Consider the following 27,806-nt stretch of genomic DNA (forward strand, 5'->3'; position numbering starts at 1 on the left):
GTACTTATCAGATCTAGAATTAGATAAAAGTTTTCCAAAGCCCCATGTTCAATTTTTCACAGGCTCTACCTTCCACTGTCGTTCTCCAAGGACCCAAAGAAACAGAAGACTTGGCACCACCAAGGGAGCATTAACCTCTGATATTCCTTGTAGGATAAAGAATAAACAAGTGTTCTGTGTTATCAAAAATATTTATTCATAACTTTATCTAATACAATCTGTATTTTGGAATATGCAGCAACTTTGCTTAAATAAATATAGGGTGCTATGGTTAACATTCTAAAGGGAATGATATAGGCTACATAAAGACATCAAATGTTTGCAGATTTATGAGATTTAATGATTTGCATGTACATTTTTTGGTTATTATTTGCAATAATGACAAAAATTATCTTCTTTAAAAACTGCAATACTGCTGAATACATTAAGAAAATTGCCATTTTTTATATAATCACCAGAAAAAAGTCAATTTTAACAAGGAAATGTAAACAAAAGTCAATGTCTAGCAGACATGATGTAGTTATTCATAATCCCACATACAAACTGTGGATTCCACCTCTCACTCGAAAGTCTTGCATGCTCCTAACAATGCGTTCACAATGAATACAAATTATCAAAATCTATTTCTACCCCTTCTCCCTCTTAACCAAAGATGGACATATGGATCACATCCTTAAAAAGTCCCTTGGAAGTGTTCTAATGCGCATATGACAATCTTGTTCCTGAAATGTGTCAATTAAGAGGGTGACTGGTAGACAAGGAAAGGTCAGAAAAACCTTTCTGTGGAAAACACAACAAATGCAAGAGTCCTAACCTTTGATTCCCTCGGTTTTTCAGTCCCCAGTTCATTGCAGTGCAACTTGTCTTTGGAATAAATCACTCAAGACCTTGACATTGAACCTGGTGCTTTCTTCTATTCTAATAGTGGTATACGATCATTCCTCAATAATTCCAAGACTTTGGATAAAGGTGGATCTCACCGTCAATGGGATTAGGTTTGGCCCACAGGATCTTTGTTTTGCATTTTCACTTATCTTCAGCAGGCAAGGGACGGTGCCTTTCAATAACTCTCACCTTCGGGTGCTTGCTCTCTCTTTAGCCCACCCAAGGAAAGGTGTTTGTTATAAAGCACTCCTCATCCCAGCTGAGTGGACAATGCCAAGTGGTGGACAGCCCTGGGTTTCAAATTTAGTTTCTAAACTGGCTTGAACATCATCATTGAACCACCACTGATTGAGCAGCCAGTGTATAATAATCACACTTATGGACTAAACAAAAAAAGACATCTAAGACATATTGAGGCAGGGCGCAGATGCATTTTCCAGCCGCTTTACTGCTTGACTGGACACCAAATAGACTTTCACTTGCTGAGAGTAGAGGTTTCTATTTGCTGTCATTTTTAACTGCCACCTCAGAACCCAACCAGATTCTCAAACATTTCACATTTTTGTTCAGATATTCACATAAGTCATTCAAGCAAAAATTTTAACATTTGTAATAAAAACTTTTTAGATTTAATATTTTAAAAAAACAGGGAAAAAAAGGACAATAATAAGATATGCAAAATTCAAATCTCATCAGTCCGCTAGTCTGGAAAATTCAATTATAAAGTAAAATTTACATAAAAATCCTACAACTTCAGCCAAAAATTAAGCTAGAGGCACTTCCTCAGGGTGAGAGAGCCAATGGTGGCAAGTCGTTGACCTTTTTGCTTTCACTCCGCCTGTATGGCTTTGAATTAATCTGGATTTGCTGAGGTTGTGTGCAGGAGTGAGGGACTGATGCGTTTCAAGTGACCAAACATTGTTCTCCGCCTCGCTATCCACAAGTACTGCCAGTGAGGTATTCTGAAGCATTATCAAGCATTTTGTCCAATAAGGAAAACAAAGTGCAGCGACATCAGAACAAGTCGTAAATAGTTCCACACAGATTAGGTCCTTCAGCGTGAATTCCGTGCAGATCTCACGCACTTTCGTTTCTTTGGCATGAGCCACGTGAACCCTATTGCATTTCTTGAAGTTGAAGCAGCAACGATTCATATCCCGCAGCGGCACTGCTTGATGAAGCCACCGTGCCCTGGAATATTTCACTTGCCACGTGCCAATGTAAACATCATACATCGAATACCATGTCATAGTTCTGCTTCTTGCTTCGTCTGCAGCACTTGGTAACTAAGACAACGTAGAGCGTTAAGAGCATGACCCAGTAACAGGCATAGAGTATCGCCCCGATAATCAGAACCGTTTGCTCGGACTGGGAGAAGGGTTCCCGCGTCTCATTGTAAATGGTGTAAATGAGCCCTCCCAGAAGGATGCTGAACCACAGCGACACCGGGATCAACCCAATGAAGTTCACGACGATGGTCTTCCTTCCTGACGTGCCCCAGCCCGCCTTGTTTATGGTGGCGATGGCGAACATCTTGGCGGGAAGCAGGCTGGACATGTAGAGCATGGAGTAAAGGGACATGAAAACCATGACGATGTTGCCTCGCAGGCAGCTGGCGAAGGACGACTTGATGAGGCCCACCAGCTGGACGGTGAGGAGGAACAGGAGGATGTTCCAGATCCTTCCTCGGTAGAACAGCTGGATGACGGTGGCGATGAGGAAGAAGGGGAAGAATCCAGTGATGACTGCTTCATATGTCATCCACAGGTGGTGCTTGTGGAACCACAGGGCGTTGTACAGCCACTCCCGGAAGTAGGATTTGCTCCAACGAGTCTGCTGGTTCAGCCACCTCAGGTACTGTGTTGGGGTTTCAGTGAGGCACTTGGATCTTGCTGTGTACTTTGTGGCATAGCCCAGGCTGAGCACCCGATTGGTCAAGTGCCGGTCGTCACCAAAGCTGCACTGTGAGCCCAGGAACTCCTGGTTGTACCAGTCCTCCATGAACTGGTGCAGTAAGTCATTCCTGTACATGCCCAGGGGGCCGCTGATGCACTGCACGCAACCGAAGTATGACTGGCACGCTCTCTCAATGTTGAAAGCCATCCAGTACCGGACGCTACTGAGGAACGAAATCCACGAATCATACTTGTTGAGAATCTGTTAATTGGTGAAGAAAATCAATTGTTACTAAACATAGGGACTAAGTTCTGCTTATATAGCATCTTTCACACCCCTGGCAGTATTTCCCAGGATTCCTCAGATCCAGCAATTGTGGTTTAAGTCTACAGAGGTAACGTGGTTGAATGGGGTTTGGGGAGGTGGGACAACGGGCGGTAGGCATGGACGTGATGGGACAAAAGCTGTTTCTTAGCTATGTGACTGATTCTAATATTCTGTGTGGTGTAGCAACGTAGGAGCCAATTTGGGCACAGCAAGCTGCCAGGAAGAGTAATATGGTTAATTATCAAGCAGCAGAGTAATGCAGCCTCAACTATGTGGATTTCCTCTGGGTGCCCTGGTCTCCTCCCAAAGATGGGCAAGTGTAGGGTTCACTTGCCACTCTGTATTGCCCTAGTGTGTAGGTGAAGGGCAGAATCTAGGGGGAGTTAATGGGGACATGGGGAGTATAAAATGGGATTCATGTAACAGGCGGTTGATGGTTGACATGGACTCAGTGAGCCAAAAGCTTTGTGTGTGTGCTATCTCTCTCTCTCTCTCTATATGGTGACTGAGGGAGAAGAGCTGGCAATGGAGACGCAACCACCGTTATCTTTGGAGATGGTGTGATGGACCGCGCGTTCAGATCCTTGCATCTCGTTCTGCAGAGCTGTGCTCCCTCTACAACGCCCTGGAGGCCCAGTCTGCATCTTCACGGTCAGACGTCTGGAGTAGGGCCGGAATCCTCTGACGGGGTGATGAGGGCTGTCCCCCCCATGCTCCCAGAGTGGCACAAGCTGAATGTAAGGAATGCTAGGGAGAAACTTGTGCATTTGTTTGCTGGGATCCATTGGAACTGCTTGCATCCGGAGATATCAGTCCAACAATGTCATTACAGGAGAGACTGAGAGGTGCAGTATTGAGCAATGGGTACAGTTCCCTCTCCTGCTCGGTATCCAGGCGACGGTACAGCTGGCCCGTGGATTCTCCTCCCGTCCTTTCCCCAAACCCTGCCAGTATTTAATTGTTCAGCCTTAACTCAGCAACCTCTTGTTGAATCAGCTTCCACCTCCTCCCTTACGGCTGTGTGTCCCCGGGTCAGTGTAATTCATTGTGTATAGAAATACTCTCTCCTCTCCCTCCTGCCTCGTTCTGCCCTCTGATCTGCCCCCTTGTGTTACCCTCTTTCTCCCACCACTGGAATCATCTTGGTAATTGCTTTATTATTGTCACATGTACTGAGATACGGTGAAAAGCTTTTGTTTGTGTGTCATCCAGGCAGATTTTTCTGTACATACTGTAAGTTTATTGAGGTAGTAAAAAGGAAAAACAGAATGCAGAATATAAAACGTACCAGGAGCCCTTCAGCCCACAATGCTGTGCTGACCTATATAAACCTATGATCAATCTAATCCCTCCTTCCTATACAGCCCATAACCCTCAAGGATATAGTGTTACATTAAAGCAGGTAGGCAAATAAAGTGTGAGGGCTTCGATGAGGTGGACAAAGATCAGAGATCACCTTCACCATAAGTGGTCTGTTCAAGAGTTGTATATCAGCAGGATGGAAGCTTTTGGGTCATTTCCTACTCTTCATCGAGAGCACCCATTAAATCTCCACTTGACCTTCCCTGCTCGAAGGAACGATCTCCTCATGACTAAGGTGCCTTCGAGAGGTCTGTTACAACAAATCTCCTCTAGATCCCCTTCAACCTTCGTCAGCCATACTGACACCTGCTGCCCAGTACTGCAGACTGGCGCCACGCCCTTTGAGAGTAGTTGCCAGTCATGACCTGAAGCTTCCTTGTGGAATGGCCCCAGGGCCAGTCCATGGAACTGGCACTGCAAGATCTGAGCAAAGGATCCCATAAAGGAGCCAGTCTTTGGGGCTGGATGGGAAATCACTCAACTTTAGAAAGGTTTTAACCCATGGATGCTGGGAGCAATGGGAGAAGGGAAGCAACAACAAAAGGCCGTGGCCAAAGTGAGGAACAGAACTCCCCACACCTCCCACTGCCTGCTGTGTTACTGAAATGGAGGGGCTCCTGAATCTCGCCTTCATCCCTTCCCACAGCTCCTGAGACCCAGTCGCTCTCTCAAGCATCTGCAGCTGGGTGGACATGTTCTACCATTCCCAATTACCCTTTCTGACCAGACTTTAACCATCTGAATCCTATTTTTTTTTAAACCGCTTCCTAACAAAAACTTTTTGTTGCTTTGCCTAAGAAAACAGGGTGATGGGGAACTACGGTGGTGATGGAAACACAGAACTTAGCATCTAAATGAAGAGAGTGGTCACCTTGGTTGGTCACAAGGAGACAAGTCTTCCAACCTCATTGTACACTGCAGCGATGCTAAAAAATCAGTTCCCTTTGCTCTGCTCCCCTTCCGCTTATGTCCTCCCTCTTTGTGGCCAGCCACGGTCACCCACCCTTTCCCACTGCTATCTGACACAGAACAGTTTCATAAGTAACCACAAACACTGTCCTGTACCTGAACATCACCTCCAACTCCACCAACCATTGGATCTGCCTCCAGGATCTTCACCATCTCCACCGTTGCAGAAGGGTCCAACATGGTATCTGAGTCACACACCTGCAGAGAGAAGGGAAACCTTGTCAGCCCTTTATCACGCCTACCCACCTTCTTCACAGCATCACATTCAAGGATGGCCCAGGCTACCTGCTGCAAGTCCAGTGCCTGCCACTTGTTCCCCATTTCAGAAACTTGATTCCTTTCACTTCAATAATGATAAGTTTTCAAACAGGATGCAAAATGCAATGTGCTACTGTGTAGTGAACTTAATGCAGAAGCGAAGGTAGAGTTCACATCACAGAAACAGGCCATTCAATCCCCTCATCAGCTTCCTCCTGTCCCTCTCCAGTGCTCCTAGAGATAATAATTAGATTACAAATAACATGTTGGCAAAGAACTGGGGATGGCTGGTTGGCGATGGAAGAGATTTCCATCCAGTGATGCCAGTGCACCAAATGGTCGAGCAGCTAATTCTAAAGCAATTGCAACATCAATGTGGTCATTAGCTTATTTCTAATTTGGAATTTGTATGGCCTTGCTCTGTTCATTGACTTTTGATGACCTTCCCCTTCATTGGGCCCGAGACATATTACAATATATTGAAATGAATTTGGTTGGCAGTGTTAACAGCTGACAAACTGGAACCCCTTGTGTTACTCCCGACCTGCCATTCAAGATAGCACTGAACAAAATGGTCCAGCATCAAGGACATCACACAGTGGGTAAATGTGTATTCATTTTTTGGGTTCTGGCTGTTGCCCCACCACACAACAGTATTTGTTGTTCATTAGTTGCCCTTGAGAAAGTCACAGCGGCAACTGAGTGATGTGTCAGGAGCTGTGAGTGGGCATTGTCAAGTCCATCACACGATGTGGGTCTGGAGTCACATAAAGGTCATTCACATAAAGGTTGGCAGAGTTCCTCCCATGTAAATCACAGGTGAACCAGGTAAGCTTTTATGATAACCCAGTAAGTCGCTATGGTTACTTCTACTAATTATTATTCCAAATTCCGGATTAGTAACTGAATTTAAATTTGTCAGCTGGTTCACATGCATCCATCCCTCAAATTTGCAGCGGAAGTTGATACGGTACGGTGTATGGTGTGTTGGCCTTCATTAGACAGGGGATTGAGTTCAAGAGCTGTGAAGTATTGCACTTTGGAAGGACAAACCACGGTAGAACATACAAGGTAAATGGTAGGGCACTGAGTGCAGTAGAACAGAGGGATCTAGGAATATAGATACAAAATTCCCTAAAAGTGGTGTCACAGGTAGATAGGGTAGTAAAGAGAGCTTTAGGTACATTGGCCTTTATGAATCAAAGTATTGAGTATAAGAGTTGGAATATTATGGTGAGGTTGTATAAGGCATTGGTGAGGCCAAATTTGGAGTATTGTGTGCAGTTTTGGTCACTGAATTACAGGAAGGATATTAATAAGGTTGAAAGAGTGCAGAGAAGGTTTACAAGGATGTTGCCAGGACTTGAGAAACGGAGTTACAGAGAAAGGTTGAATAGGTTAGGACTTTATTCCCTGGAGCGTAGGAGAATGAGGGGAGATTTGATAGAGGTATATAAAATTATGATGGGTATAGATAGAGTGAATGCAAGCAGGCTTTTTCCACTGAGGCTAGGGGAGAAAAAACCAGAGGACGTGGGTTAAGGGTGAAGGGGGAAAAGTTTAGAGGGAACATTGGGGGGGGCTTCTTCACACTGAGAGTGGTGGGAGTGTGGAATAAACTGCCAGATGAAGTGGTAAATGCGGGCTCACTTCTAACATTTCAGAAAAACTTGGACAGCTACATGGATGAGAGGTGTATGGAGGGATATGGGCCAGGTGCAGCTCAGTGGGATTAGGCAGAAAATTTGTTTGGCACGGGCCGAAGGGCCTGTTTCTGTGCTGTAATGTTCTATGGTTCTATGGTTCCAAATAACATGCAGCTCTATGAAACTTTGGTTAGACCACACTTAAGAGTTTTGTGTTCAATTCTAGTTGCTTTGGAGAGGGTATAGAGGAGATTTGCCAGGATTCTGGCCTGACTTAGAGTGCATATCTAATGAGAAAATGGCTTTTCTATTTAGAGAGGAGGACGAGAGTACAAGATGATAAGAGGCATAGATCCAGTGGACAGCCAGAGGCTTCTTCTCAGAGTGGAAATGACTAGCACAAGGGGGAATAATGTTAAGGTGTTAACAGAAAAGTATGGGGGATGAAAGAGAGAGGTATTTACACAGAGAGTGGTAGGTTTGTGGAACACGTTATCAGGGCTGGTTGTAGGCGGAGATACATGGGCATATGGATGAAAGAAAAATGGAGGACAATGTAGGAGAGAAGAGCTTGATAGATCTTGGAGAAGATTAAAGGGTCAGTACAACACTGTGAGCCGAAGGACCTGTATTGTGCTATACTGTTCTATGTTGCTAGAATCTTAGTTGAAACCTCTATTATTAGTCTGGTAATTTAACCATACAGCACTGACAGTGGAATAGTCAGGACTACCTGCTTTGGCTGCCAGGGTTGTTACCGATGATCAGTTTTCAGCCCTACCCCATAGGAAAACCATTATAGGGACTACAACTTCTTGAAGGAAAGAATGTTGGGCAAAGTTAATTACTACATAGCAGATTATTGGCATCTATAAATAATAGACCTAAACATTTGAATTGATTCATCTGCAACTAGCTTGACAAAAGCTTTCTTGAACAACCATGAATTTAGATCCCATTAATTTTTCAAACCTGACTGAGAAATTATGGGAGTTTTTCACCAGACACTGACCCCTGCCCCCCACCCAGTTACAACCCTGCACCAGACATTTCCTCATTGCCTGTGAGGCTCACAGCATCAGCGACCTGGGTTCAATCCCAACTGTTGTCTGGATGTTCTCCCTATGATCACAAGGCTTTCCCCGGGAGCTTCAATTTCCTCCCACATCACAAATACACGCAGGCTGGTGGAGTAATTGCCCTGCACATGCAGGTGAGTGATGCAACCTGGATGAAGTTTAAGGACTGTTGGGAGAATTGATTGAAGTCTGCTATGCACTCTATGGGTTTAAGGACCTGCTCTATGACTCTGTGACTTTTCCTTAACAGGCATTGGAAGATGACCTGATGAAAAATGATTTTATAATTTAAACAACAAAGCATTTGTTTCTCCATTTGCATTTATTTAAGAATTGCCCTACAGCGCTGTCCTGTCTGGTGTCAATCATTGTCTCACCAGAACTGTGGGATCAACTTCAGAAGATTTCACCTGAGTTAAGGACAAGACAAAATTAATACAGATTAGTTGTATTAATATTTCCAATTACTACAAAAGACTCCAGAGAGACTAGGGAGTGGGGAGAGCTGTAGGGAGACACATTGGAAGAGGGAGAGAAGAGAGAGGCAGTGGGGAGACAGAGGAGAAAGACTGGGAGAGGGAAAAGGGAGGGGAGAGAGTTCAGGATTGAGGAGAGGGAAGGGAGAGACCAGGACTAGGAGGAGAAAGGGGAGAGAGTACAGGATTGAGGAGAGGGAAGGGAGAGACCAGGACTAGGAGGAGAAAGGGGGGAGAGTACAGGATTGAGGAGAGGGAAGGGAGAGACTAGGACTAGGAGGATGAAAGGGAGAGATTCTGGGTCTGGGGAGGAGGGGAGAGAGTTCAGGATTGAGGAGAGGAAAGGGGGAGAAACTAAGAATGGGAGGGAAGAGAGGCTGGGAGAGGGGAGGGAAAGTGAGACCCAGAGTGAGGAAAGAGAGAGATACTGGGAGTGGGGAGGGAAAAGGGAAAGAGACCACGAATGAAGAGGGGAAGGAGACCGCGAGTGGAGAGAGGGAGGAGACAGACAGTAGAAGTGTAGAGAGGAAGAGATTTATGTAGACTCTGGGGTGGGAGAGCTGGTGATCTAAAATCCAGGGCTAAAGATTAGATAATCTGCTCAGTGTGGTTAATGCCTGGCACATTTTTGGCAAAAATCACAGCTTAGGTAGAACCCAGTGATGATCACCCATGCCTCTTTGAGTCCTCCCTGCAGCTCCATGCCCGGGGAACCACAACCTGGAATCTTCCTACTCGATAGCACATCCTGACACAATGGGTCTCTGCTTGGTAGGGAGCTGCTGGATAAAGCAGTTGAATTCGTCAACCGAAGGGTCACTAATGTAGGCTCTCTATTGTTCGTCCTGCAAACTGCAAACAGCTTCACAGATTTATTACAATCTGAAAGCCATTTACCACAAATCTCTTTCACCCTCACTGCAGATAGATATATTTTCCTTCTCCCATTAGCTGCTGAAAGGATCAATCTGGAACACATTTACTGAGGAAGAATCAAATTGCTACATCAAAGGCCCTGTCTCCTGCACTTGTCTCCATTGTGTAGATGAACTAGATTTGTATTAGTCTCTTTATGATCAGACAGCCTTTGCTTTGACTTAAGCTGAGGAATGGGCTCTTGACTACCTATATATCAGGACAATGTTTGGAGATCCCAACATCTATTTCTTCTGGATCAGTGCATTTCATGAAGGATTTGACCTCCTGCGTTTAGTCTGAAGCTGCCTGGACACTAGATAAATCTTACAGGTAACAATACAAAGTTCTCTGACAACCAAGAACATCCAGGACTCACACATTTTAGATTTACCATGCGTTACTGGGTCTAGAAGAATTATTTAATAATCTATTTATTATTTTTATTTTTGTATAGAGATACTACACAGAATAGCTCCTTTGAGCCATGCCACCCAGCAATCTCCCAGATTTAAACCCAGCCTAATCTCAGGACAGTTTATAATAACAATTAACCTACCTTGGACTATGGGAGGATACTGGAGCACCCAAAGGAAAAACACGTCACCACGTACAAACTCCTTACAGGTAGTGGCAGGAAATGAACGCGGGTCGCCTGTACTGTAAATCGCTGTGCTAACCACTGTACGATGGTGCCACCATTTAGTGGGTGACATTATTGAAATATAAAAGGAATTGATAGGGTGGAGGCCGGGAGGATTTTTTCCCTTGTGTTGGAAGTGGGATAAAAGGGAGCAAGGGGTGATCCACTGACTAGAGGTTTTGCTCCCTGTGCCACTACTGAATTCAGGCAGATTTGTGGTCTGCAAGGGAGGCAAGGCCTTTAGGGAACAGGCAGGGCAGTGATGGGTCAGACATGATCTGAATGAATGAGAGAGAAGATTGATGGGCTGAATGGCCTACTCCTGCATATTTCTAGCTTACAGCTATTTTTAGAAATGTACTGTTGAGAGTATCCTAACAGGCCGCATCCTGGCCTGGTACGGCAGTTCGAATGTTGAGGAACCCAAGAAGCTGCAGACAGAAGTGAACTCAGCCCAGTACCTCACGGGCAAATCTCTCCCCACCATTGGTAATCTCTACACCAGGCACTGCCTCAAGAAGGCAACATCCATCATCAATGATTTCTACCATCTGGGCCATACCACTTCTCACAGCTACCAGCAGATAGGGGGTAAAGCAGCCTGAAGTCTCACACTACTAGGTTCAAAGACAGCTGCTTCCCTTCAACCAATCAGTTTTTGAACCAACCTGCACAATCCTAATCACTACCTCAGTACAGCAACACCATGACAAGTTTGACCACTTTGCACTACAGAAGTCCGTTCTCTTGTTCTAATTCTGTTTTCTTATAAAAGTTGTGTTTAATTTATGCTTCTCCTGTGAATGCTGCTTATATGATGCTATGAGCCTATGATGAGAACAGTTCCAGCTTCTCTGATCCTTTCGAATTACTGTGGTTTCTCCTTGCTGGACTATAAATGTTTTCTGGGCCTTCTCTAATGCCTTCACATCTTTCCTATGAAAAGCTGACCAGAATAGAGCACTCGGACTAGTGTTTTGTAAAGATTCAGCAGATCGCCTCAGCATTTAAACTCTGTGCTATTAATCTAGCCCATGGTTATATTTCATTCACCCTGCCACTTGCAGTGGGTCTCTTTGCTCCCACACTCCCGTTAAGACATTTCCCTTTATTCTCTCCTGCTTCTCAATCTTCCTCTCCACTTCGAGATTGCAACAACCCTTGGGGCAGAGGCTGCATGGTTTATAAAGACCTATTTGAGCCCTCAAAGACCACCTCATTGTTTTGAAAACATTGTGGAGAAGAGGGAGCTCATCCTGTCCCCACCAACCACTTCCAGTTCTGCAGGGAACCGCAGGAGGTCCAACGTTTTCACCTCTTCCCTTCCCACCACCCTGTAACCCCAAACATCTCCCCCAGGTGAAGCACCATTCACCTATACTTCTTCCAATTGGTGTTCACTTGTGTGTCCTCTGAACTGGAGAAAGCAAACACAGACTGGGTTTGCAGAACACCTGCGTTACACAGATCATGGGACAGGAAAACGCAGGAGCAGGCATCTTGGCTCCCTGTGTTGGCAATGAATGATGCCAAATAAAGCCAGATCTCTTCTGCTTATACATGATCCCTATACCTCTATTTCCTGCCTATTCATGTCTCTGTCTAATAGTCTGCAAGATGCCTCTATATCATCTGCTTCCACTGACCCTGCCCGTTCCACTCTAAAAACCCTGCTATGCACATCTCCTTTAAGCTTCCCCCCTTTCACCTTAAATACATGACCTTTAGTATTTGACATTTGTATCAAGGAAAAAAAATATTCTGACTGTCTACCCTATCTACGCTTCCAATAATTTTAGAAACTTTTATCGGGTGTCCCCTCAGCCTGATACTCTGGGAAACAACCCAAGTTTTCCCACTCTAATCCAGGCAGCATCCTCTCCTACACCCTTCTCCAAGGCCTCCACCTCCTTCCTGATGTCCAGAACCGTGGCCTAACCAAGGTTACGCATATGGCTGCATTTTGTCTGCAGGGCAACCTTGAGCTTCTTGTTGTCTGCCACTTCAATCCTATCCCCCTCTCGCACCTCTCTGTGACCCCCTGCACTGTTACACAGAGATCTACTCAGAAGGTGAGGTGTCGATCAGAATCAGGTTTAATAACACCAGCATATGCCATGAAGTTAACAAATTTCACAACATATGGCAGTGACATTTAACCTGATTCTGATAGGCTTGAGGAAGAACACCTTACCTTCTGACTGGGCACAAGGCAGCCTACATAACTTAAAGGAGATTGAATTCATCAGTTTTGGGTAACTTGATTTGTCTGATGCCTCAATGGTGGCCAATTCATCCATCTCTCCACATGCACTGGCTGATCTGCCGGGAATTTCCTACGGCTCTGAACGGCACCTCACAGCTGTTGTGTGTTCCTTGCTTTCCACTGTCTATGATTATACCTATTAACCCATCAACCAGATAACTTCAACACTTTATTCCCACTGCTCCCTGGGTCTCACCTACCAGAGGTATTTCCTGTGTCCTCCCTGTATCAAAACCAACTTGTTTTCTTTTTCAGTTCCAAAGAAGGATCTTCAACCTAAACATTAACTTGATTTTTCTCTTGACTGAGGTCTGACCTGCTGAGTGTTTCCAGCATTTTTTGTTGTTATTTTGTACTTTCATAAGATATAGGAGCAGAATTAGGATATTTGGCCCATTGGGTCTACTCCATCATGGATGACGCTACTTTAACCCAATTCTCCCACTTTCTCCTGGTAACCCTTAACCCCATACCAATCAATGACCTATCACTCTGTCTTACGTACACACAATGACTTAGCCTCCACAAATTCATCACACACCAGCTGAAGAAATTCCTCCTCAGTTCTAAGGGGACATCCTAGGGTACAGACCCAGAAACATTAAATGCTCCTCATATGTTACACCTTTCATTCTTGGAATTACTCTTTTGAACCTCCAGGGCCAGCACATCCTTCTTAATGCAGGGTCCATTTTCAGTATCTACAGTTTTTGTTTTATTTGTATTTAGAAGGAGCCGTGACGGGTGAGGTGGGGAGGGGTGAGAGGAGAGACTTGCATGAAGCAGCATGGAGCAATTGACTTAAATACCCTGTAAATGCACTGTAATATTTAACAATATTGGAATTCCTCCTGATAATGAGGAACGCTTGATGGCTCTGGAGTTCTAAAGGGTGAGGGGGTATTTCATTGAAACCTACCAGATACTGAAAGGCCAGGAGAGAGTGGAGGTGAAGATGTTATTTCCAGTAGTTGGAGAGTCTAGGATCTGAGGGTGCAGTTTCAATAGACAATAGACAGTAGGTGCAGGAGTAGGCCATTCGGCCCTTCTAGCCAGCACCACCATTCACTGTGATCATGGCTGATCATACACAATCAGTACCCCGTTCCTGCCTTCTCCCCATATCCTTTGACCCCGCTATCTCTAAGAGCTCTATCTAACTCTCTCTTGAATGCATCCAGAGACTTGGCCTCCACTGCCTTCTGGGGCAGAGCATTCCACATATCCACCACTCTCTGAGTGAAAAAGTTTTTCCGCATCTCTGTTCTAAATGGCCTACCCCTTATTCTTAAACTGTGGCCTCTAGTTCTGGACTCACCCATCAGTGGGAACATGCTTCCTGCCTCCAGCGTGTCCAATCCCTTAATAATCTTATATGTTTCAGTCAGATCCCCTCTCATCCTTCTAAATTCCAGTGTATACAAGCCCAGTCGCTCCAATCTTTCAACATATGACAGTCCCGCCATTCTGGGAATTAACCTTGTGAATCTACGCTGCACTCCCTCAATAGCAAGAATGTCCTTCCTCAAATTTGGAGACCAAAACTGCACACAATACTCCAGGTGGGGTCTCACCAGGGCCCTGTACAGCTGCAGAAGGACCTCTTTACTCCTATACTCAATTCCTCTTGTTATAAAGGCCAGCGTGCCATTAGCTTTCTTCACTGCCTGCTGTACCTGTATGCTTACTTTCAGTGATTGATAAATAAGGACACCTAGATCTCGTTGTACTTCCCCTTTTCCTAACTTGACAACATTCAGATAGTAATCTACCTTCCTGTTCTTGCTACCAAAGTGGATAACCTCACATTTATCTACATTAAACTGCATCTGCCATACATTTGCCCACTCACCCAACCTTTCAGGATAAAGGGACATCCCTTTAGACCTAAGATAAAAAAAAGAGGAATTACTTCAGCCAGAGGATAATGAATCTGAGGATTTTATTGCCACTGAGGACTATGGAGGCCAAATCATTGAATGTATGTAAGGGAGTTAAAGGTAACAGGGAGCAGGCAGGAGATTGGGGTTGAAAAGCCTTGGTTGAATGGGGGGAGCAAACTCAATGAGCCAAACAATCTAATCCTGCTCCAATATCTTATAACCTAAGAAGTTTATTATATCAAAACAAAATTCTTTCAGTTGAATTCATTTCTGGTGACTGTGCCATAGTGATTCTACTACTGGGCTCTGCTGCTGCAGTCCCACAGACAGAGAGGCTGAAGAGCAGCTTTGCTTTTACCCTATCGTCCTCCAACACCTCCTGATGAACAAGTGCAGGATGGAGATAAGGTGGCAGAAAGCTCAAGGCTTTGTTTTGACCCTCCCTGTGACATGATGTCTAGACTCATTCATTCACTTCAATGCTGCACTATTTGAACCGCTGTCTGAGAGGATCTTGTAACTACTCTGTAACGCCAGGTTAATCATCAGTCTGTAAATAGGCTAAGCTCCATCCTTCCAATCAGTGCCAAGCGTCAGACTCCTCCGGCCAGTGCTGGCTACCAGCACAGCTTCTTGTGGGAAACCAAACCCATCTCAGGGGCATGGCAGATTACTTTTCTGAGATGGTTTCCTGGAAGTCAAGGAGGGGGGAATGAAACATAAATGCTTTCCTCTTCTCTTAAAATATGTTCAAACTAACTTAAAATATCTCCAGTTCCTTCAAGATCACCTGCTCTCAATTGGAGATTATAATTTGTTTTTTAAATCAGCAGAATTTCCTTGAACGCACAGTGGCACAGCTGGTGGAGCCAAAACTTCCCGGCACCAGCGACCCAGCTTCAATCCTGACCACTGGTCCTGTTTGCACGTTCTCCATGACCACTTGGGATTCCCCCAGATCGTCTAGATTCCTCCCACATCCCAAAGATGAGTGGGCTGGTAGGTTAATTGCCTGATGTCATGTTAGGTGGTAGATTGTGGGGATTCGCTGGGAATTTGTATAGAATGGGAATAGTGGTTGATGGTTGGTATGGATACAATAGGCTGAAGGATCTGTCTCTGCACTGTATGAATCTATTACTCTATGACTATCCAGGATACCGCACTACAATACTCTAGTCCTATTATAGTGTCTCATACTTCTTCTGGGTAGCTCCAACCTGATGGCATGAACTTTAATTTCTCTTATTTCTCCCCCTTCCCCCCTCTCTCTTTTTCCACTCACCATTCCGACTCCCCTCTTACCCCTTCTCTTCTCCTCACCTGCCCATCACCTCCGGCTGGTGCCCCTCCTCCCATTTCTCCTGTGATTCACTGTCCTCTCCTATCAGATTTCTTCTTCTCCAGCCCTTCAACTCTTTCATCTATCGTCTCCCCCACCCACCTGGATTCACCTATCTCCTTACAGCTTGTACTCCTTTCCCCTCCCCCCACCTTCTCCCTCCCTTTCCAGTCTTGATGAAGGGTCTTGCTGCAGATTACTGACTTGGCTATTCCTCTCCATAGACAGTGCCTGACCTGCTGAGTTCCTCCAGCATCTAATGTGTGTTGTTCTGGATTTCCAGCATCTGCAGAATCTCTTGTGTTTGCTATTATAGTAAAATGGTGTATTATCGTACCCTTGTATAATGCCCTACATTATAACATTTACCTAACAAATATGGGAAGGTCTACTGGAGCAATGGGCAAAGAATATCTGCTACATTTCACATTGAGTTCTTTCACAGTATACAAGTTGTTCAGAACCATTTCCAAGGTCAATAGCCTTACTTGTACATAATCCACAGTCCGACCCAGTGCCTTGAACGCAGTGTACATAACTTCTCGCTTGCCTCCCCACTTCTGCATTACGCAGACACTCTTGTTGGATCTGATCAGCCTCGTGAGGTACTGCATGCTCTCCCTGTGTGACTCCTCGCTCTCCTCTGGCCCCCGCTCGTGGAAGTTGCTCTTCCACAGGTAGCTGGCAGAGCGGTCCCTTCCCATCACCTCGCTGAATATCTCCATCATGTAGCGGTCGTCCTCGCTGTTCCCATCGATGACCATGATCACGCTCATTCCCGGGTAGGACAACCTCTTGACGGAGAGTAAGCACTTCCTCAGGTAGTCAGGGTCCTCCTGGTAGGCAGCAATGCACAGGGCCACTGTCTTGTTCAGTTTTATGGGGGTCTCCAGCGACCGCTTCATCTTCCGGTGCTCCAAGTACGCAAAGAAGCTTTGAATAAGGAGGTGCAGGGCTAAGATAGCTCCATATAGTCCGAAGGAAAAGTAGTAATTGTCCGTGGCTATGAATTGATAACCTACGATATAAGCAGCTGCGATACCCACCAGAAGAGCCAGGCCAAACAAGGTGGTCCCCACTATCCGTAGGATGGAGGAGAGGCTTTTGCAGCGCATCTGTAAGGTCAGAGAGAGCAAAGTTTTAATTTCTAGAACGTAACAAGTTATTGATAAAACTTTCTCGTCTTGAGGGTTAACTTTTGCTAAAAATGGTTATATGGCCCAAGGTCATCTAGCTTTGGTTGGTTAGGGTCACTGTTAGCTGCAATAACAAACCTTGTTCCCACCCACTCCAGTAGGGCTCTCTCCACCAGTCTCCCTTCCTCCTCTTTCCAAACCCTCACCTCTCACTCTCTCTCCCTCTTTTCATTCTAATTTTACACCTCCCTTTATTTTTACCCAACGCTGTTACTCCACCACTCACTTTTCCCTCATTCCTTTCCACCCTCTCCCTCACACCCTTTCCCATTCCCTCCCTCCTCCCCCCCTCTCTTACATCCCTTCTCCTTCCTACCTCCCTTTCACCCTCTCACTTTGTCCTCTCCATTGACACCATCATTTGTCAGGAAGTTCATTTTCAAACAAGTAGATACGAGTGTACAGGGCATTAAAATATGGCAGCAGTCTGTAGAGAGGTTGTTTTCTCTGGGACTGGACAGGAATTGTTCAGTAACTGTGGATTGGGGACATCTGTGTTCAGGTGACAGGAACAATGGTATAAAACCTTAATGGCAAGGTTTCACCTTTAGTAGGGCCTTGTTACACAAAGGGTGGGGTGAATTTGTAGCTCTTGCCCCTAAAAAAATCCTCTGTGGCTGTAGCCCACCTGTGAGTTAAGAATTTCTAAATTGAAGACTTTTAACAGGCAAGAGCATTAAAGGTTACCGATGAGGGAATGGAGGGAAAGTATTTCTGTTACTACTTTACCCTTTACAGTGAACCAATATTATGAAATGATCTGTATGGATGGTTGCAAAATAAAGTTTGTCACTCTATCTCAGTATATCTGACAGTAATAAACTAATTACCAATAATTTAAATAGGCACCATGGTCAGCATAGACTTTGTGGGCTGAATGGCCTCCTCCTGTGTTGTACTGCTCTACATTGATGCAATCACAGAGAAGGCACAATAGAATATGAGGACATTTGGCATGTCACGAAAGGCCCTTGCAAATTTCTATACACCTACAGAGAAGAGTATCACAGCCTGGTATGGAGGTCCGAAGGCACAGGGTTGCAAGAGGCTGCAGAAGGTTATAGCCTCAGCCTACTCCACCGTGGAGATAACCCTCTCCACAATTTGAGGGCATTAAAGCGATGCATTAAGAACATGGTGTTCAGTGCTAAGAACCCTCACCATCTGTGACATGCCCATTTCTCATCACTATCAATGGTGAGGGGGTACCAGAGCCTGAAGACCTACACTCAATGATTCAGAAACCGCTTTGTTCCCCTCTTCCAAAGAATTTCTGAATGGTCTATGAACCCATGAACACTACCTTGTTATTTCCTTTCCCTTTGCAATTGTCTTTGCACTATACTGCTGCAGCACAACATAACTGAATGATAGACATAGTTGGAGGGCCGAATGGCCGAATCCCATTGTTACATTTTGATTTAGCTGATGCTATGACTTGAAAGTGCAGATGTTCACCAACACACGAGCTAACCTAGATCCCCACGGCAAACTGCTCATGGGCACTGAATGATGTCGGAAGACCTAAATGTTATTTTTTCCCTCCCAGAGTGTGTGTACTGAAGGAGAGAGCCAGCAGGCACGCTACTCTTGCCTTGCTCATGTCTAGCTGCCTATATTTATTAGGCCTTGGCCTGTGTTTCGTGCTGTAATGTTTGCTTTTCCATTTGTCTCTATTTATGTTACCTTTCAAGAGACAGTGTTCTTTCTGTTGGCTTACACTTTGGCTTTTCCTCTTCAAAAATGCTTTAACGTTAAGCTGGCAAATGTTTTATGCAAATACAATTCAACTCCAGGTACACATTCCCAGGCTAATCGCTCAGTAATAGCCCGTGCAGTTCTGATAATCTTCTACCTACTAGCGGAGCTGCTGCCTCATGTCTGCAGCAACCCAGGTTCGGTCCTGGCAAGATTTCCCAGCATTTAATGATGGTTTAGGCTACAGACCCAGTAGGTTTGAATGGGATAAGCGGAAAAAGGTACAATGGGTGGCAAGCACAGATATGATGGGCTGAACTGCCTGCTGCTACTCAGATTCTATGAGAGTTGACATGGGCACAGCAAGTTCCCACAATGACCTACGTGGTTAACAATCAGAGCAGCACAGTGGTACAGCCGGTAGACCCACCGTCTCTAGTTCCAGTGGCCTGGGTAAGAGTCCTGACCTCCAGCACTGGCTGTGCCTTTTCCCTGTCATCACCTTTTCCTCTCGGTGTTCTGATTTGGGAGGTTAATTAGCAGCTGTAAAGCTGTACTGGAAATGGGGGGCGGGGGGTGAATTGATGAAAATACGGGAAGAATAAAGTGAGTTAGGATAGGATTTGCATGATAGCTGGCCATCTGAGACAGTGTGTTGATGTGGTGTATCTCTCTATCACTCCCTCTGAAGATGCACCAAACGCGTTCATTAACAGATGGCAAAATCTGAAGGCTAGTTTCCACTTTGTAAGTTTGGGACACGTCGAGTTGGTATTTGTTGGTGGTGAAGCATTGATTAGAGTTGAGAAACTTGATCATTTTAACTCAATAGAGTTGGAGAGTCCTGAAATAGTCAGTAACGAAGTCAACCTTGTTTAATGAGATGACTTCCTGCAGTCTGTAGCCAGAGCAGTAGAAGGGCTTATATTTCAGCCTCCACCCCCTCACCTTACCCACCATCAAAGGGACACAGGACTCAATTATTTAACAGAAGCTATGTTTAGGCAAACATACCATTATTCATTTTTCCTTTGGCCATTCTGTATGTTTGTTCATCTGCTGCCTTAGAGGAGGCTCACGTTGAAATGTCATCGCTGTCATCTGGCAGGCAGACCCCTGCTCTAAATCACTGGCCCATTTACAACATATGTTGATTAAAGAAAAATCACTTCTTGGTGGCGAACATAGGAGTGCAGTACTCCTGACTGAGTCTCTTGTCTCCTGACCTCTCAGTTAGTGGGGGAATATTAATCATATCCTTTGCCAGGTTTGCAGTGTAGAAGGCTTGGTTTCTCCATTGCCCATTGATTGAGGATATAACTACCAAAAATAATAATCATTCAGGTGGTAAATTAAGGTGAGTAAGATCTTTCAAAATACTCGAGAGAAAAGCACAACACAGCAGGCAAGTAAACACTGTTTTTATGAACTTTGGTGACAAATCTTTACAAAGAGGATTCAGCAACCAAAATTACATTTAATATTAAATTGTGAGATTAACAAGTGAAGGAACAAATGAAAGAGGACGCCTTGACTAGAAGTAATTATTCCAGTATCTTGAACCAAATTCCTGGCTTTTATCTCCCGATTTGGTTTATAGAATCACAGATAGTGACGGCATGCAAGGTTGCATTTTGTCCCGACCTATCCATGTTGACCAAAAACAAAGTGGTTATGAGACTACTCTTACACCCCAGCTCTCAGTCCGTGGTCCTGCAGTTTATGGTGGCTCAAATAGTCAGAGGTGATTTGAAGATTTCTCCCTGAAAGTGGCTGCACAGGTTGGCTGGGTGATAAGGCAGACATATTGTATGCCATTCTTTAGTCTTCTTTAGTCGAGCCATTGAGCTCAAGAGCCAGAAACTTACGTTGCAGCTTTATAAAATTCTGCTTAGGCCCCATTCTAGAGTATGGTATTCATTTCAAGAACGTGGAGGCTTTGGAGAGGACGCAGAAGTGGTTTACCAGGATGCTGCACCATTTAGAGGACATGTGATGTGGGGAAACATTGGACAACCTGGGGCTGACAGAGATTGAGGGAACGTGTGAGAGACGCTCATCAAATAGACATGCGGTATCTCTTTCCCAGTAGCAGAGGGCATGGATTTAATGTGAGAAAAAGTGCAAAGGAAATGTTTTTACACGGAGTGATGGGAGCCAGGAATGCACTGCCAGGGATGGTGAAGGCAGAGAGCAAAGGAACATCTAAGGGACTGTTAGATAGGCACATCGATATGTAGAAAAGGGAGGAATATGTAGTTAAGGTATTATCGTTTCAGAGGATCTGCCATTACAAAGAATGCACAGCAGCACCTCTACTTTCTTAGAAGTTTGCAAAGATTCGGCATATCATCTAAAACTTTGTCAAACTTCTATAGATGCGCGATGCATATACTGACTGGTTGCATCATGGCCTGGTAAGGAAATACCAATGACCTTGAATAGAAAAGCCTACAATGAATATGTAGCTCAGCTTATCACAGGTAAAGCTCTCCCCACCGTTGCGCACATCTGCAAGGGGCACTGTCACAGTAAAGCAGTATCCATAATCAAAGAGTCCCACCATGCAGGACATGCTCTCTTCTTGCTGCTGACATCAGAAAGGAGGTATAAGAACCTCAAGTCCCACACTACCAAGTTCAGGAACAGTTATTTCCCCTCAACCATCAGGCTCTTGAATCAGAGTGGATAACCTCAACTCAACTTCACTCGTCCCAACACAGAACTGATTCCCACAACCTATGGACTCATTTTCAAGAACTCTACAACTCATGTTCTCAATATTTACGGCTTGTCTCTCTGTATTTGCATAGTTTGTTATCCTTTTCTCTTCGGTTGCTTGTCCTTCTTTGTTGTGTGTGGTTTTTCATTGATTCTAATGTGTTTCTTTGTATTTTCAATGATAACCCACAAGAAAATGAAACTCAGGGTAGTATATGGTGACATATACTGTATGTACTTCGATAATAAATTTTCTTTGAACTTTAAATGTGTGTGGAAAATGGTTTAGATTAGTTAGAAGTCATTAGTTTAATTAATTCAGTGCAACATCATAGGAGATAAGGCCTGATTTCTTTCAGGAAAAGTCCAAAACTAGAAGGTCTCAGTTTAGGGTGAGAAGGGAATGACTAAACAGGGGTCTAAGGGACAAACTGCCAGATGAAGTGGTTGAGGTGGATCCAAAAGTATCATTTAAGATGCACTTGGATAGGTAAAAGGAGGGTTGGGGGTTAGTGAGCGATGGGGCAATCACAGGAAATTAGTTAGGTGGGCACCATATTCACTGGGACTGGTAGAGCTGAAAGGTCTGTTCCATACTGTTTGCTCTATGATGCTATGACTCAGTTTGGAGCCAACCAAGAACACTGAGAGTTCAGTCAATTGAAGAAATCATCATTATAACTTGTGATTATTTACTGTTCTCCCGACTTAACAAGAGTGTGTTGGTTCGAGGGCTGGGTCATGCAGGGAAAATGAGCTGAGATGTGAGCTCAGTTTTGTATATACAAGGATAGTGCAGGGATGTATATACTTCATGCATGAGATAGGTCACCAAGGTACAAAATCTGACAGAGCAGAAATAAATATAAGTCAGTTTCAGAATCAGAAATAGAATCCAGTTTATTATCACTAAGTTTAATGACATTAAATCTTCCCCTTTTCCTTTCCAGTCCTGATGAGGGGTCTCGGCCTGAAATGTGGAATGTCTATTCCTCTCCATAGGTACTACCTCACCTGCCGAGTACCTCCAGCATTTTGTGCATGTTTCTCTGGACTTAGCTTCTGCAGAATCTCTCTTATTTATAACATGAAATTCGTAGATTTGCAGCATAGTGCAAAGACATAAAAACTACTTTAAATTACAAAAAAAATCAGTGCAAAAAACAAAAGGAATAATGAGGTATTGTTCACGGGCTTATGGGCCATTTAGAAATATGATGGTGGATGGGAAACGCTGCTTCCCAATGGTGGAGAGTAGATCTTCAGGCTCTTGTATTTCCTCCCCGACGGCAGTAATAAGAAGAGGCCATGTCCTCTGTGGTGCTATTGTGAACATTATTATCTTACAAGACTCTACTTACAAACCCCATTAACAAAATTCAGTTAAGAGTCTTGGCATTAAAATGTCAGTGTGTTAGGAAAGGTTATTAAAATGACAAGGTCGCTGTTTCAGGCTCAATCATCACCAGACCTGATGTAAGCAGTTAAACAGAAAGTGTCCTGTAACAACGTCAGTCAAAGTGGCAAGTATTCCCGCATGAAATAATGTCTCTGGCCCACACCATTTGTTTGGTAAACCTCTAATCTCAATGGCACAACGCACGCAGGAAATGTATTGCTTGCTGTTGACACATTGATCCTATGAGGAAAGGTACCTGAACCCAAACATTAAGTGGTTTCTCATTCCACAGATGCTATCTGACTGGACGAGTTCTTCAGGAATTTCTGTGTTTGTTATGCCATGATCAGTTATGATCAGAAATACCTGCCTAGACTGCTAATCCTGGATTTACAAGCAATAGAACAGTAATGCTTAGTCAGTATTAATAATTCAGGCTTCTGAACCAATAACACCATCTTCCAGCCTGCCATTATTTTATTGCAGATATTTGGCTTTGATCACACAGTATGCTGAATATTGGGCAGAATGCAATTGGTACGGTGGTTAGGAAATGGCTTTGGAGTCAGTGCAGAGGTTCGAATGGGGCCAACGCTCTTTGCGCCAGAAGTGGCGGGCTCAAGTCCCACACCAGCTCCACTAGAGAAATTACATCCGCGAACGCAAAGCACTGTGGGAGGGTCTTCGCTCATGACACGTGCAACACTTTGCAGCAAAACTGCAGGCATTGGCTGGCCTATACTTACATCCCATCCGCGCCCCCACCTTACAAAAGCCGATGATCTGCTCCTGTCTGTGGGAGCTTGCTGTGCACAACCTGGGCTGTGCATTTTTAGGTGTACCATGAAAGCTTTAGAATCAACACCAAACTTTCTCTTTAACTCAGCATCAGGAATCTATGGAAAAGCCTGCAGATGTATAGCACCTTGCACATCCTCATGCACGAATATAGTGTGAAAGGCGCCATTCCTCTGCAAGTCTGTCTCAGGTGTGCTGATTCATATCTGTAATATTATTATAGAGAACGAGGGGTTCAGTAACTTGGTGTCATGCGGGGATTGGTCTTGAACAACGACAGCAGATACTCCTCACACTTTCCATTTGGCTAACTTGGATTATAGCTTCCTTCTTTCGTATGAGCCAAGAGAAATCCTTTTCTAATAATGCTCAAATCAAGCTCTGATGGTAATCAGGGCCATCTGCGAGCAGTAATCACAGCCTCTGCTGAAAGTCCCACCCTGCAGATGGGAAGTTAAGGGTCACATCTGGATCTGATTCACTGAACTAACCCAGCAACTGTGTATGTAACAATCAAGGCTCTATATCTTGAGCTTTAACGTACTTCTAAATGGTCTCCGACTTTACAGATCCCATGCCATTTCATTTCCCAATGAGGAAAGAGCACGGGAATCAGGTGATTGTAACCGAGAACATCGAGTCTGTGATTGGAGCGAAGGAAAGAATAAAGGACCAGAGAAGGATTATTGAGGGCCTGCATAAGAGGAGAAAGACCAGTTGTCTCCAATTGCCTCTTCCTGTACCGCACTTTAATTTCAATTGCCATTGTGTTTGACTCCTGACCACTCAATATAGCGTTCAACCTTTATACTGAGTCAGAAATGATCCATAGTCTTCTCTCCATTGCAAGGCACTAGGTAACATTAACACTTGTCTGGGGTGTCGATGGAAACATTTAAACTTTGTATTCTCCGTACGCATTGACCAGACTACACAAACCCCAGTTCTGTGATAACTACGTCTCATCGTTCATTTTAGACCAACCAGTGGAACATTTAAAGCTTCAGCAAGGATTAAACCAACAGAGAAAGCCAAGGGAAGATTCAAAATACTGCTGAATTCTAAAACGCAAATGGAAAAACACTCTGGATAAACTGGATTGCATCTATCTTTAAATGAGTTGGGCTCCACGTCTGCACACCCTCTGGTTTTCGAGAAACACTACTTTCTTTGTGAACTCCTTGAGCATTCAAAGCCAAATATAATTCATTTGACAAATCCTCAGAAGCCCGTCGATTCACAAGGCTGGGTTGGTAACTAGCTGGACGTGTTGAAGCAAAACTATAATTCAGTCCATTCAAAGCCTACCAGTAACTGACCCAAACGCTGCCAACACTAATGCACCCCAGCAGAAATGACAACAAGTGGTATTTAAATCCAATAAAAAAAGGGGCAGAAAATATTTTCAATACCCAGCGTCTGGGAGAGAAAAGCATGGTTCTCATTTCAAATCTACGACCTTCCATAAAGTATTCCCAACATTCCCGTTTAACGTAACCTGTAGTATTGTTCGTTTTACTTCTATTTACGGTTCTAGCGGTACGAAAAAGCGCCAGGCCTGATTACGCGAAACAAGTTCTTCTGGGCAATGTAGCTGTTTTCCATTCCGGGCAAGTGGAGTTAGTGGTGGGAATATTTAATCTTCAACGGCTGGGAATATTATAATTATGTAATAAGTGGGGATTTTGGGCAGCAGGCACGAGGTCAATTGGGAAAATTCTGAAAATAGCAGTATTTAATCAGCGGGATTATTTAGTCTGGACGACTAGAAAATGGAATGTCCAATGGATAGCAAACCGGTGGATGTCAAGCTCTTTGGTCACTGGGCGTATTCCGTGCCCATTAAACTGGCCATCTCTTTTCACATATCAACGGGGGCCATGAGCTTGTTCACGCGTCACTCCCGGGGGCTCCCGAATCCCGAGGGGAAATCCCTCTGCAGTCAGCCAATCAAGCGGCTGGGCGTGACGTGGGCTGGGATTGTGACGCGACAAAAAGAGGGAGGAGGGGGCGTTTCCCCTGCTCGGCATCGCCACGAGGTTGCCTCACAATGGGGGAGTTGGTGCTGGGTGGAAAGTGCCCTGCGCCCGTTTCCCCTCTTCTGCGTAAAACTTACAGAGTTCAACGGAGCAGGTCTAGCATCAACCCGTTTTACCTTCGCTTTTCCGATCTCCTGCAGGACAATTTGCAGTTACTGCCGCACTGTCAAATGAAACGACGTCCTACCCCGCCTCCAAATCCAATTAAGCCTCAGCAGTTTTCTGTACGGCGGTAAAATAAGGATGGTTTGAATTGCATCATTTACTTAACCCTAGCGTAGTTAATTAGCAGGCGATTAAACTTCAAGAGAGAGCCGATCATTAAAATTTAACCAAAAGTTCGTACTCTCGAAATCTACCGGTAGCTCGCAGCTGTCTGTGAGTTATGCTTCTTTTTTAAAAGAAAGTTTATAGCTCTTCTATCCTCACTAATGCTGGATTTGCCAGATGTGTGCAGAAATTAGTCTAACCCAACCCCAGTCACGGGCCTAACCCTTCGCGTACCGTACACCAACGCTGTACGGTTTAGCAAGGAGCTAACCCCTGCACACGGGCGCCTGCCTTCCTTTTCCAAGCGGTCACTAAGAATTAGAAAAGTTGCTGCGACCAACCGTTAGCTAATCAAAATTCAAAGCAATAAATTCTGCAAACGCTGGAAATCAGTGGAGTGTTTTCTTTTGCAAGTAATAAAAAAAATCTCGTCCGTCGGGTAGTTAAAAAGCAGTTCACCCACCTTGCAGTATCCTCTGATTGAAGTGGTCTTGCTCGTGAGTTAGGCGCAGTTGTCCCGTGTTTGTGTCTGTGTATGTGTGAGGTCTTCAAGTCTCAGGATAGAGTCAATACTTCATCTCGTGCTCGGGGGGCCACTTGGATCATTCGGCACATACACGTCCCCAAAAGATACTGAGCAGAATTTGTGCAGAACTCACGCACGGGAGGGGAGGGGAAGCAAGACCTTCTGCAAATTTTCACTTCAGTTCAAATCTTCAGTCGCAGTAGCAGAAGGTTAAATATTATTTCCCCCAGCTGGTGAAAATTTATTTCAGCATCAACCTGGGACGCGTCTGTTATCAAAATAAATAAAACTTAAATATGTTTAGAATACTCGCATTCGTTTTTCTTCGCATGCATTCACAGTTAGTTTCTAGCGCGCCCAGAGATTAAATCAATCCCAGGGTGAACCAATTCTGCGCAAAAGTTACTTTCCTCCCACTAAACCGTGCGTAATCTTAATAGGCTTCTTTATTCTGGTCCCCTCCTCTTCCCTGCACTGACTTTCTCTAACACTAGTACAGCCCAAAGGAAGTTTCGCGTCTTTTATAACATTTTTTTGGTCGGTGAATCGATGGGGGTTTCGGGGGAGGGGGTTCTAAAACCCGCCCACCCGACACGCTGAATACAAATCAAAGCTTCCCTAGAAACCAATCCTTCCGTTGCCTTACTACCTGGATGTTCTTTAATCCTTTTAGTCTGTTCTCGCTGTACTTCTGAGCAGGGGAACATTTATATTTTACCACTGTCACTGACCAGGACTCAAAGTGCGCGCGTTTTGTCTGTAAGAGAGAGGAAGTGTGTTTCTGTGCGGTGCCTCTGGAGCTGAATATGAATGACTGTACGTGAGAGACAGAGAAAAAAGGTGTGCTTCTCAATTTATAAGTGTACGTTGTGTTTTGTGTGCCTGAAATAAAGGTGCGCACCTTAAAATCACCTGTCTTTAAATTATTTCGGCTTATATACCAAGACTCAGCTTCATAGAGATGGGCCAAATGGCTGTCTTTCGACCCTCTATAATTCTGCCCTGGGCTACTGGTATCTGAGGTCCTGTCTGACGGCAGCGCATACCTCTCTCACATGGCGGAATCACCCACCACATCAGGTTCTTCACCGTTCGGTCCTTCGAGACAGTACCGGCTCTTTAAAGGAGCGTTCTAATAATCCCACTGCCCTTCTCTTTCCCTAAACCCCTGCAGGATTATTTTCCCCGCATTGTGGCCTTGACTGAGAACCT

General features: G+C 44.6%; 1 protein-coding gene across 2 annotated transcripts; it reads right to left on the reverse strand.

Moving 5' to 3' along the window:
- Positions 1-316: 316 nt before the first annotated feature.
- Positions 317-27,073, reverse strand: has2 (hyaluronan synthase 2). 2 transcript variants are annotated; one of them, XM_073050287.1, is made up of 5 exons: positions 26,532-27,073; positions 25,915-26,020; positions 16,436-17,062; positions 5,536-5,637; positions 317-3,042 (listed from the first exon to the last, which is right to left on the reverse strand). In XM_073050287.1, exons 3-5 carry the CDS (start codon positions 17,060-17,062, stop codon positions 2,113-2,115), a joined length of 1,659 nt encoding a protein of 552 aa, XP_072906388.1. In that variant the 5' UTR covers positions 25,915-26,020; positions 26,532-27,073; the 3' UTR covers positions 317-2,112. The 2 variants fall into 2 exon arrangements, with proteins under 2 accessions (XP_072906388.1, XP_072906383.1); XM_073050282.1 differs by lacking the exon at positions 25,915-26,020.
- Positions 27,074-27,806: the final 733 nt, after the last annotated feature.

Source organism: Hemitrygon akajei, chromosome 1 (assembly GCF_048418815.1).
Source record: "Hemitrygon akajei chromosome 1, sHemAka1.3, whole genome shotgun sequence".
Classification (NCBI taxonomy): Eukaryota; Metazoa; Chordata; class Chondrichthyes; order Myliobatiformes; family Dasyatidae; genus Hemitrygon; species Hemitrygon akajei.